Source organism: Centropristis striata, chromosome 20, assembly GCF_030273125.1.
Source record: "Centropristis striata isolate RG_2023a ecotype Rhode Island chromosome 20, C.striata_1.0, whole genome shotgun sequence".
NCBI classification, from domain to species: domain Eukaryota; kingdom Metazoa; phylum Chordata; class Actinopteri; order Perciformes; family Serranidae; genus Centropristis; species Centropristis striata.
The window spans coordinates 15,742,095-15,755,161 of NC_081536.1; the positions used below are offsets into that span (position 1 = coordinate 15,742,095).

Below are 13,067 nucleotides of genomic sequence, written 5' to 3' on the forward strand. Positions count from 1 at the left end.
AACAAGAATGTCGGCTCCTGAAGAGGTTATAATAGATGCTGCAATAGCATCAGTTATATCTGAAGTGCAGAGAGCATCACAGAAACAGTTTCAGCTCAGACGATGTGTGATGGTGAGAGACATATGGCTCATTCAGTCACCTGCCAGGTGTTTATTTGAGTATGTCTGCCCTTTTCCAACATTTTCCAATGACAGCTTCTCAGATGGTTCTGTGTATCAAACCATCTGGCACCGTCAGGTTAAATATGGTACCTTCTGGCTCCAAAAAATCAAGATGGCAATGGCAAAAATGCCAAACTTGAGGCTTTGAAAACCACAAACCAGTGGGTGACGTCATAGTGGCCACGTCCACCTCTCTTATAGTCTATGATATGCACACATGGGTACATATGGAAATATAATAATCCAAAGTAAGACAACATTTAATGAAACATGTTTTCTAAATGATAATGAACTCTTAGGCACACACAGCTTAATCTGCCTTAGTTGCAGTCCCTCTGCTTAATGGGCCAGTATTTAACAAGCATCTTTATGAGTGTGTGTGAGAGCGCAGGAGAAGGGAGGCCTGTATTTATGTTTTTTATATCCTGATACTCTAAGGATGGAAAATAGCCACTTTCTACAAAGGGAGGAAAGTGAGAGAAACTCTGCAGACCTCTTTTCCATCCCCTGGAGTCCTCCCTCTGTGCCTCACACTCCAGCTTTTGTGCCTGTAATTTGATGTGCTGTGTTTTTGTTTGTCCAATTCCCCTGGTGCATCCTTAGCTCCAATGCCACATGGCTTTACATTTTTGTATGCCGCCAGAAGAAAAATGGTCCTTGACACTGCATATTTTTTCCTAAACTGCAGTGTTGTAAGGATTCTGTGCAGTACATATTTATGCTGTTCATTGCATAGGTGTAACTGTGACAAATTAGGGGGACAAATGTTTATACTCTGTATATATGTGTTTTCCTTTTAAAGGGGCATGGTGAATATTTCACAAGACTCACAGAAAGGCCACTTAACGAGCAAACTTTAGTATTAAAATAGTAAATTGTCTGCCTCTTATTACAATGTCTTTCTCATAGTGTTTCCTCTAACTCTTCTGCTGCTTGATGATTGGCTGCCCTTCACAATATTATTCCCAATAATGTGCAAATTGCTCACCTGTTAAACCTTCATAGGCTTTTATTGATGTTATTGTCTTGCACCAAGTTGTGGGGAAAACAAACTTCTCGACAATAAATGATGCGAGGTAGGCCTCACTTAAAAATAATGGCTTCCCAGGCAAGATTTCATCATAATTTTTATTATTTTTCAGAGCCATATTTAAGTCATGATGTGTGTGTTATCAGTAATTGGTTGGTAAACAGAATGCAAGGGGGCTCAGTTGTTTTCCTGATCTACTTATCAGGGGCAGTTGGAGAGAAGTCATCAACACACTTCACATTCAGTTTTTTTACAATTCTAAATATTTGCTGTAATCAAAACAAAATTAACCTCCTCATTATTTACTCAAAGTTGTCAACGTCACCAAAATAGCTTCTGACACTGCTTCATTAGAAAGGGTTCAGTTTAGAAGAAGGCAACATGTTTTTCTTTCCAGCATGCAATTACAACACTTCAAATAGTCATTGCAGTGCGGCTGCAAATTGCTACTAAATGACGAGGGGTTTTTCTAAACTCACTCAGTCCACTTTTGGTAAAAAAAAAAATGAAACCAAGTGTTCCTTTTTGCAGTTAATATTCCCACATAAATTATTTTGAATCAGATCACAAAACTAGGCAAACATCATTCCTAAATTTCAAATTTATCTAGAAGGGGATTTGGACACTATAGACCTCCACCAAGGCCATGCTCTATTACAGAAAATGAAAAATAATGAGTGTATCTGCACCGTGATACATATCAGCTCTAAAGTTTTATGTTTTTTTCCTTGGCCTATTCTACAGCCTTCAACCAAGTTTCATGAAACTAGGGCCAGTTGTTTTTCTGTCATCTGGCTGACAAGCAGACAAACAAACCGAACCAAAAACATTATTTCCTCGACGGAGGTAATAAAATTTCAAAACTGGTCAAACCACCCATTCGCAATTTATAAAAAAAAATAAAAAAAAAGTATTACTTTATTTAAAATTGGTGATGGCTAGCCAACAGAATCTCATTTAAATACATACTGTGTGAGGTTGTCAGCAATGACGAACTGGAAAAATATTCTTGGAAATGGTTTCAGAGTGTCTTTTGAAGTTGTGGACCAGCTGATGACCATGAAAAAATTATATTGACGTGACAATTTCCATGCTAAATTATGCAACATTTGATCCACGTCAGTTGGAATAACTGAGATGTCTTTGTTAAGCAAGTGGCCACATAAACTTTCTGACCTTGTGTGTCCCTGTTCTTATTTTATGATGGTGCAGCAAACCTGGGTTATCAGATTCTTTAATAGGTACATTAAAGTGAACAAACTGGAGTGAACTGAAGTGGTGTTAAGTCTCATAATATGCCACATAAATACAAGTGAATGACTTCTAAAGGACTTCATACATTCTGATGCCATTTGCTTTTTTGCAGCTAACACAGCCAAGGTGTTCATTGAGGTGCAGGATGAGAATGACCACCCTCCCGTCTTCACCAGGAAGCTCTATATAGGCGGCGTGACGGAGGACACCAAAATCTTCAGCCATGTACTCAAGATAGTGGTAAGAAAACATCATCTCTGGTCTTTGTTTTTGTTGGTTTGTGCCCGATTCTGCTCCCTCCTCTTCAACGCTTACCCTGCAGCCATGGTGGGAGAATTCATCCGATGTGCTCTCTGCAGCACGGTTTCATCTCCTCCCCCTATCGCTCCCTACATCTCTGCCTCAATATAGCTTTCCCTACTGTCTGCCTTCACCAAGAGCAGGTGGGATCAGAGTGAGCTGAGCGTTGTAATCCCAGTATGTTCACAGAAGCATGGCTGGACATCCTGTCTGATTATCAGCCTGATCTGCCAAGCAGGATTCACTTTGTCATCCTGTATACTTACTACACTCTATGTCTATTTTCTGTACGCGTGGGTGAGTGTTAGTGTGTACTCAGGTTTGTGTTTGTGTACAAAAGTCCTTCAGGAACAGCTGTCTTCAATATCTGCCTTGAATGTCAGCTCTCTACCTGGTATACAGTCAGGCATTTATGTGTGAATGTACAAGTCAACAGATATGTTTCTTTTTTTTTTCTCCATAGGCTGTCCCTATCAGTGTAAATAAGTAAAACCAGGCTAAATACCAACAACATAAGACAAGTTGTAGCCCTTTATAGGGCACTCATTGAAATGAAAATTTCAACCCTAAAGTTTTATTGGAGGATATCACAAGGCTTTTCATTTTGTGACTTGAAGGTTTTGTTTTTATTATGCATATCAAGGTTAATTGATTTGTTGTTGTTCATTCATTATTCTTAACCGCTTTTCCGCACTCGGGTTGCGGGGGGCTGGAGCCGATCCAAGCTGAGAGGCGGGGTACCTCCTGGACAGGTCGCCAGACTATCGCAGGGACACATAGAGACAGGCAATCATGCTCTCATTCACACCTACGGGCAATTTAGAGTTACCATTTAAACCCATGCTGACACGGGGAGAACAAACAAACTCCACACAGAAAAGCTGCAGGCTAGAATCGAACCGTCGACCCTCTTGCTGTGAGGCAAGAGTGCTAACCACTAACTACACCACCTTGTCGTTGTTGTCATTATAATTATAATAATAATAATAATAATAATAAAAATAATAATAATTATTATTATTATAGTGATTGGTCAGATGCCATGGTGTCACTATCTGTGAGGTAGTCTGATCCGTCTCTTTCTCTTTGTTTATATCTTCTTTTTTTAATCTCTCACAAAAGAATATAGCACTAGCAGACTGCTATATACAGTAGTGTTCAATATAATAGCAGTCCAATGTGACTAACCAGATTAATCCAGGTTTTTAGTATATTTTTTATTGCTACATGGCAAAAAATGTACCAGTAGCAGCAGTAGATTCTCAAAAAACCAACAAGACCCAGCATTCGTGATATGCAGCTCTTAAGGCTGTGCAAATGGGCAATTAGTTAAAAGGGGCGTGTTCAAAAAAAATAGCAGTGTCTGCCGTTGACTTTACAAACACAAAACTATTTTGTACAAACTTTTTTTTAGCAATCCTGTGAATCACTAAACTAATATTTAGTTGTTTGACCACAGTTTTTTTATAACTGCTTCACATCTGTGTGGCATGGAGTCAACCAACTTGTGGCACCTTTCAGCTGTTATTCCACTCCAAGATTCTTTAACAACATTCCACAATTCATTTACATTTCTTGGTTTTGCTTCAGAACCAGCATTTTTGATGTCACCCCACAAGTTCTCAATTGGATTAAGGTCCACTCCATAACATCAATGTTGTTGGTTTGCTGGTTTACTAGTGTGTTTGGGGTCATTGTCTTGTTGAAACACCCATTTCAAGGCCATTTCCTCTTCAGCATAAGGCAACATGACCTCTTCAAGTATTTTGACATGCAAACTGATCCATGATCCCTGGTATGAGATAAATAGGCCCAACACCATAGTAGGAGAAACATGCCCATATCATGATGCTGCACCACCATGCTTCACTGTCTTCACTGTGTACTGTGGCTTGAATTCAGAGTTTGGGGCTCGTCTCACAAACTGTCTGCGGCCCTTGGACCCAAAAAGAACAATTTTACTCTCATCAGTCCACAAAATGTTCCTCCATTTCTCTTTAGGCCAGTTGATGTGTTCTTTGGCAAATTGTAACCTCTTCTGCGTATGCCTTTTTTTTAACAGAGGGACTTTGCGGGGGATTGTTGTAAATAGATTAACTGTCACAGCACTTACAGGTAACTCCAGACTGTCTTTGATCATCCTGGAGCTGATCATTGGCTGAGCCTTTGCCATTCTGCTTATTCTTCCATCCATTTTGATGGTTGTCTTCCGTTTTATGCCACGTGTCTCTGGTTTTGCTCTCTATTTTAATGCATTGGAGATCATTTTAGCTGAACAGCCTATAATTGTTTGCACCCCTTTATAAGTTTTCCCCTCTCCAATCAACTTTTTAATCAAAGTACACTGTTTCTCTGAACAGGGGGGGGGGGCGACACACAAAGTATTTTAATGCAGCCATGCAAAAGTTGAATTTTCACTGGGGAAGGGATGAACATGTCCTCCCTACTTCCCAAAATCCTACTTTTTTCCCCCTTCACCTTTATTGTGTCAGGTTTGTGTCATGTCTCTGAATTGTCCTACTGTATAGCCACCAAAGCCTCTATCAAAACAATTTTAGATCATGTGTGTCAGTGAGACTGTGTTTAGCTTGACTTTACTGTAATGGTGGTGGCACAAGAGAGCACAACACGTACTGTACATTAGCGGACAAGTGTTTGTCTCCTATTTTATTCCCCAGAATATGACAGGTGTACCCTGACCAAGGCTAAGCTGTATCTTTGATATAAAAGCTCTCAGTGTCAATAATCAGGATTTCTATGGAGTCGAACTTTAGCTGAAGGAAGTTGTCAGCCACCTATTCCTATATATAAGTCATGTAGGAGAGCAAACCTGTACCTCAGACCTGATTTTTTTCTGGTCATCTCCCGGTTTGCTTTAAGCCTTTACACTGTTTAGGTTGTTCAAAAATCATTTGTTTTTCTGTATTGTGTATTTCACTATCACATTTTCATGTATTTTGGATGTGAAAGGAAACCTAATTGGAAGAATCTGTTTAAATTAAACTGGGACCTGGTCAGAAACATTGGAGCTTTTAACAGTAAAATGAATTGTCTAGAGAAGGTTCAAGAAAATAAGAGTGTGTAATATCTATAAGGAAAGAATGAGGACTATAAAGGTCATGAAGAAAGATCAATAAGAAGTACTTCAGACTTTCTGGCAGATGTGAAAATCAGACCAAATCAACAAAGGTATAAAGAGGAGGAAGCTGTCACTTCTTATATCACCATCCATGTTCATAAAATAGAATATAAATTTGTTGCTGTCTAAAAGTAAAAAGAGGAGAATACCAGAGGCAGCCAGGGATTTTATTCATTTTATTGATGCTCTCAAATAAAACTCTGAGGTTTCCTTTTTCTCCGGAAAATGAGCTTATCCTTAATCTTTATGTTAGAACTTAAAAAAAAAAAAAGCTCTCGTAGGACACATTCCTCAAGGACTTGGTAAAGCTGTGTGAATCACTCTTTACTGAATTTGACAACTCTAAACATGGGGTTAGCATATATCTACAAGACAGCATGATTGTACTTAATGAAATGCGTATATCAAGGCAGCAAGATTTATCTCAAGACATTAACAACTGGCCTTGTACTATTCTTGTGCTTGATTGTCAGTGTGGGTGGATGAGTGTCCATGTGGTGAGATCAATCAGAGCGTATTAGTCAGACACACGTGTACGTCCAAGCTCATGTTCAGTACATGTGATATGACGTGCTATTCTTATATGTTTTTTCAAGTCTTCACTTAAAGTCACATGATTCATTCTGCTGGTTAACAATCCCATAGTGAATTTGAAACTCAATCAACCATTGATTGTACAATAAAAAAAGATATGTATTTCCACCCAAGATATCCACTTTAATCACAGCTATAATGCGTTGTGGTTTAATTTTAGGGTTCATGTATGGGGTTAATCCTTACCCTAGAAAAACATCATGAGTATGTTTATAATGCATTATAGACATTTGCTTGCAGAAACAATTTCAGGTAAGTATTATGAATCTTGAACTTATGAGTAATTATTAAATGATATATAGTGTGCTAGTACATGGTTGCACATAAAGATGGAATAATTCTGTTTTTTTATGTTTGGAAGAGATTGATTAATAAAGTTTTGAGATAATATACACCTTATCTGTCAAGAATAAATCACATTGTCACTCATTTCATGGAAAGAACTAAAAAATATTTTATTTGAACTTCATGAGCAACCGTGTATATTGTTTATTGTCATATAAGGCATTTACAAGTGTTTATTATTATTATTATTATAAATATGTTTATTATGAGTTATAGACATAGAAAGTGTTACCAGTTTTTTTTCTAAAATCGTTCACCCTTTCTTCTCGGGAGACATCTCGACTTGTCATAACAGGAAAGGTCATTGCAGCTTTCAGATAAAGGATGCAGAGCAAAATCATCTTTCTTTGGAATCGTAATTGTTGAACATGATTAGAAAATAATGTCTTATTAACCGTGGTTGTTGCCCAAGACCTCTGAATATCAAACTCACTTCATGTAGGCTCAGATAGCACTGAATTGATCATCATCGACTGAAGACTTTGCAGCTTCTTCAACCTCTCGACCGGCTCAGAATCCCTTCCCTGTCTTTCCTTTAACTTGGAATAGACACCAAAGTGTAGAATTATGGGTCAAGTGCTATCTATAATTTCCCCGAGGCGAAGGCTTCTTTGGAGTATGGCTGGTGCGAAGCGTCTGTACTTGACTTCATTAATAATAAGGCTGACTGCCTTTCTCTGGAGATAACCATTAGAAATACTGTAAACATTTGACATACTCCGACTCTTAGTTAAAAATAGTACTGTTACGTAATATAGTCACAAGCAGCAACTGATCTTTGCAGGATTGCTTTATTGGCAGCTAATTTCATTGGTTTAGATTGGAAAATGTTTTCTTAAACAAGGTAAAAAAGTGCTGGTTAGAGGAAGTCTGATGGCTCCTTGTGGCACTTACTTGACCCTGTTTTTTTTAATCAGTAAGTAATTGGATTCACAGGTTGCCAAAATTCGACAGACAGAGTGAAAAAATGCTTTTTGGACAACAAGCAAATCCCTTAGTGCTTCAATTTTTAATGTGAACCATTGGAATCTGTACATTTTCCCCTTGCTTTCTAATGGCAGCTGGTAAACAAACCTCCCCCCCAGTGTCCACAACAGCTTCTAAAAGGTTTGCCCTACATTAATGATGCTGCTACATATATTTGGTGAATGTGTCTTCACCCAATGAGGATATCTCACTCTGCTGATTTATGCAGCCCTTTCATTGGGACCGTGCTCCCTCCTTCCCCCTCCTCTTCCAATACCTGGAGAGAAAAAAAGAGATTGCTCCTATTTATCAGTGTCACTTGCTACAGACAAGCACTCTGAAAATTGATGCCTGTGTGTGAGCTCAGGGGCCAGTCAGATTTTGTGCCTCAGAGGTCGATGGGAGAATTCAGTGGTTTTGTCAACAATGACACAGACTGGTTTGACGAGCCTCATGCAGATCATAAATTATATGTTGTTTTGGGTAATAAATGGTCTTTACCCTTGTCATTTTCTTGTTTTGACTTAAAAATCATTAATAGAATGTAATAAATTTCCCAAATTTAAAGCAACTACATAGGGGCATCAGCCTCAAAAATCCAGTAGCAGTCCAGCTCTACCTTCACCTTCTTGTTCCAAACTGTCAGTTGTTCCCACTCCAGCCAGCTGTACTGTAACACTATATCATTTTTTATATGACATATATTATGGTTGTCCATCAATGGTTTTGACATAATTAAATAACATAGCTTAACACAATGGCAAGAACTAATGGCTGCACTTAAGGCAATACTGACCTCAAGACAAAAAAAAAGCTCTATAACCACACAGCTGCTCTGATGGTCGGTTGTCATGAGAAAATTGAATTTGTCACATGGCTGTAGAATGACTGTTTGATAAATAACAGCAAACCTCTCCTGCAGGGTTTTTCTGTTCAAACTTTAAAGCATATTGCTCTTCCGGCCCATTTCATTGATGTCACAGCAGGTGTTTTCCCGTCGTCTCTCAAAGACCAAATACCTCCAACGATGTCACTGATTGGGAAGCGGCCAGAAGTGCAATATGCTTGGAACTAAATGGCCACCAAGAGCTAAACACATGATTGGTGGATGCTGGCTTAGGCTTTATTGAAATCTTAAACTAGTCCTTTTCTTTGCACTTTTTATTATTGATTTGAGCAAACACAGATTTTTCTTTTTCCTGTCCTACATGTGTGTTACAGGCCAACGATAAGGACACTGGGAATTACAGTGAAATGGCATACCGCCTGATTATCCCACCCACACCGGAGGGCCAGGACAGCTTTGTCATCGAAACTTACACAGGAATCATCAAGTCGGCCATCATGTTTCGAAATATGCGCAGGTCCTACTTCACATTTGAAGTTATTGCCACAGATGACTATGGAAAAGGTCTCAGCAGCAGCGCTGAAGTGGTGGTGAGTATCCATTATTGTGCCTATAGTATAGTCTATGGTATGTTCATACCATTTATACAGTCTGTGGTTCATACTGATAATGCCTCAGTGTTCTAGTATGTGTGCACACTGTTTAACGATACGTATTAGTCCTTGACTTACATATCACCTGCACACTAGTGGCATATTGATTGCACGATGTATGTTATTTCCACAGCATGGTGTCTCCACAGAGAATAGTCCTTTGAAATATGGAATTGGTTTGCAATGTCACCTGTCTGTAATTTATTGATACAGGGGAGTTTTATCAAAGGGACATCCCACCAGTTTTACACGTCAAAGTCGATTTTTTAGTCACTGGGAAGCGCTGCACAACTGTGAAAAAAAATGTAATAAGGTCAGCTGTGTCTCTGGAGGAGCTTTTTCAAGTCTGACAAAATAACTCAGGTGAAAACAGTTTAGTAAACTTAGGTTTGGCTGTATTTTAAAGCTGAAGTAGGCAGGAAACTGGAAAAAGCAAAAAAAACTTTTTTATAAAAAGTGACTAAAATATGTTTCTCATTTGAGGTGGGAAATAGGCAATGCAGTGCAAGTCTTGATTCATATTTAATCAGCGCTGTCTAGTTTGATAGTTTGATGACAGTTCACGAGCAGTCATTGACATGATTGACAGCTGCGTTCAAGACCTCTCGACTCTGAGTGGTTCTTTGACTCGGGGAGCAGTGGATTCTTGCAAATGCAATTAAGAGGAGGCATAGGAACATTTCTTTATTTTTTTATTATCTTTATTATCTGATGAACCTCTTTCAGGGTATATTGACAGTTTCATCATATTTGATGATGAAAAAAAACTACTTTTATAAGTAGCATAGCTTAGCACTACACCAGCTGAAAAACATGTAGCTTATCTCTGTCGAAAGGTTAAGAAAAATCATCCTACCAGCACATCTAAAGCTTACTAATTAATATGTTATCTAATTTGCATCTGTCATCAGTGTTTTAAAGAGTTTGAAAGACTAGGTAGGGATGGTGTAACCATAGCCACTCTTGACTTGCAATTTGGGAAGTGTAGGCTGCAGTTTTTTTAAGTCTGGCCTATAGAAAGGAGTGAGTAAAAATCACAATATCTTTGCCTCGCTGTACATGTTTTAAGCATTCTTTTTTCTTCTTTAAGTACCTCTACTTTTAAGAATTACAATATTAAATCGCTAGAGTGCTCCTTTGTTTTTGTTATTGTTTTTTAGAGGAATGTTTTATGAAATATAGAATAATAGATGTTAATTGCTTTTTATAATTCTGTCAGCATATCAAAAGATGTCCTCCATGGATAACAACCATCTGTATTTTCTGTTTATTAAGAAACCTCTGCTCTGTTTTTCTTCATACTCATTTTGTTCATTATGAGCTGAGATAATGCTTTTTTGTTTTTGTTTACTCAGTGTTAAATGTTCTGGTTCCAGTCTATTGAATTATTCACAGTAGGTACAGGACACACAACATGTGGCCTCTGCCACTGGCTGATGATCCAATTTGACTCTTTCTCCAACTCTCTCAGCCATGTGTATTAACTTTGTACACATTATGCGCATCTGTGTGTGTGTATGCATGTGTTTGCCTAACTGTGTGTCTGTGTCTCTCGTCTCTGTGTGCATTTCTTTTTCCCAATAATTTCCCCACGCACACGCTGTGATTGGGCTCAGTTGTGCCCCCAATTCAATGCTTATCTTTCCTGACTGTGGGAAGGCTTATTTTTCGTTTCAGTGAAATATGTCTGGCTAACAAGCCTCTAACGAGACAGAAGGAGGGTCTGGGACATTGCCTGGATATGAGAGAGCAGCGTGTGCGTAACCATGGTGCTCGTTAATTTTCAAGGGGAAACCTAATTTCACAGGAGCCGCATGGGAGATTTGGCTTCAGAGCACGGGGCTGTTGCCTATGCACTTAACTGCAGCATCAGAATTAAGTCCTGTTAAATCTGCCGCATGGCACCAATGCAAGCAGGCAATTAGAGGGTTCCTTTTGAACGAGTCAACAAAACTCACCGTACATCATATGTGACATCCTGACTAGACTGCAGTTTATCCCTGTGTTTATTTATTTCTCTCTTTCCGTGTCCTACTTTCTCAGGTTTCTGTGGTCAACGCGTTGGACATGCAAGTTGTTGTTTCCACTGTCCCACCCACTTTAGTCGAAGAGCATAAGGAAGATCTCATTAAGTAAGACAACATTTGCCATGACTGAAGTATGAAAGGAAAAACAAATTACCCTGTTGAATGAAAAAATCTGTTCATGTCTGTATATCAACTGTGATTCCAAAAAAGTTGGGACACTGTGTAATACATAAATAAAAACAACAGAATGTAGTGTATATTTAAAGAACAGAAGTTTATCAGTTTAAACATAAAATATGCTGTCTTTGTATGGGTTTTCATTGAATATATGTCGCAAAAGATTAGCAAATTATTTACCTCTGGAATGAGGGTTGTAATCTAAAGCTAGTAGAAATGCATTGATACAGATTCGGATTAGATAAAGATTTGTTTTTGCACACACACACACACACACACACACACCGAAACCATGAGCAGTGAATTTGTCCTCTGCATTTAACCCATCCTTTACACACCAGTGAACACACCAATAGCTTAATGCGCCCGGGGAGCAGTTGGGGGTTTGGTGGTTTGCTTAAGGGCACCTTAGCCCTTGACCTGTTAGTCCTTGGATTCGAACCAGCAACCCTCTGGTTACAAGCCTGATTCTCTCACCTCAGTCTAGAGGTAGATACCGATATCGGATACCAGGCTGATACTGACTCAAATTGCTTGGTAGAATATTGCTGACAATGGGGCCAATTTATTTCATTCCGTTCTATATAATATATCCTTTTCATACTGGAATTTTAACTTGTTACTTTTTGTAATGTTTAAATCAAGCATGATGTTGCCTTACACATAAGAGAATGAACCCAGTCACCTCCACACAGCGAGGCAAACAGCTAATTAATTACACACTGTTATCTGTTTGGTACTTGGCATGAGCCGATACCCAAAGCCCAGGTATCTGTTGGGACACCGGGGCTTAAAAAGCCCACCACTAAAAGCCACCTACAGTGTAATAAAAAGAGGAAATAGGCAGAAAATATTCACCTTTCAACAGAAGCCCCTTACCTCATCCTTTATCCAGCTCTCGTCCATATAACATATTTTTTTCAGTTTTTATATTTCCTTGCCCTCTAATATTCCTTTTGTTAATTGATCTCAGGGAGAATTGACACTGGAAAATTAATTGCATCATTTTGTGCAGTGCTCTGATATGAGGTGAACTTGGTTCAAGGTGGCAACTTCATTTACATATAAAATTATTTTTGAAGGCCTGGAGAGACATGTATGATTCAGCTGTGCCAGACACCTATTGAAAATAAACAGGAACAAATTTAAAATTAATGTTACATACAAGTTTTTTGTTGTTGTTCGATACCCATTGACCAAATCAATTAAAACCACGGATTAGCCAATGAAACAGTCAAATCTATCCTGTAGAGTCTGTTTTCCTGGGCCAAATTAATTAATGATAGAAATTCATGAAACATCTTTTTGTACCTCTTGGGGTTCCCCGTTTAGTCTAATTAGTCAATCTGAAAGGCAAATGGCTGTTAATAGTTGTTTTTCAAGAGCTTGCTGGGTTTCTCCCACACAAGTGACACTGCTCTTTAGGCTGGAAAACACACACATTAGTCATGTTAAGCTCTTCGCAGTGATGTCATTTGAGAGGTCTGTGATTTTGCACAGTGCTGGTGGTGATCCAGGGCCATTTTACCTGAGTGCTCAAACTGTTTATCCACCTTGGCAAAGGCAGGCGGCA

At 38.7% G+C, this 13,067-nt stretch overlaps 1 protein-coding gene across 1 annotated transcript in view; it reads left to right on the forward strand.

Moving 5' to 3' along the window:
* Window positions 1–13,067, forward strand: part of pcdh15a (protocadherin-related 15a) — a 264,071-nt gene that overhangs the window by 227,181 nt on the left and 23,823 nt on the right. Inside the window, exons 28-30 of the mRNA XM_059358970.1 lie at window positions 2,559–2,686; window positions 9,012–9,227; window positions 11,334–11,422. Coding sequence (XP_059214953.1) covers window positions 2,559–2,686; window positions 9,012–9,227; window positions 11,334–11,422 — 433 coding nt within the window. The remainder of the gene's footprint in view (window positions 1–2,558; window positions 2,687–9,011; window positions 9,228–11,333; window positions 11,423–13,067) is intronic.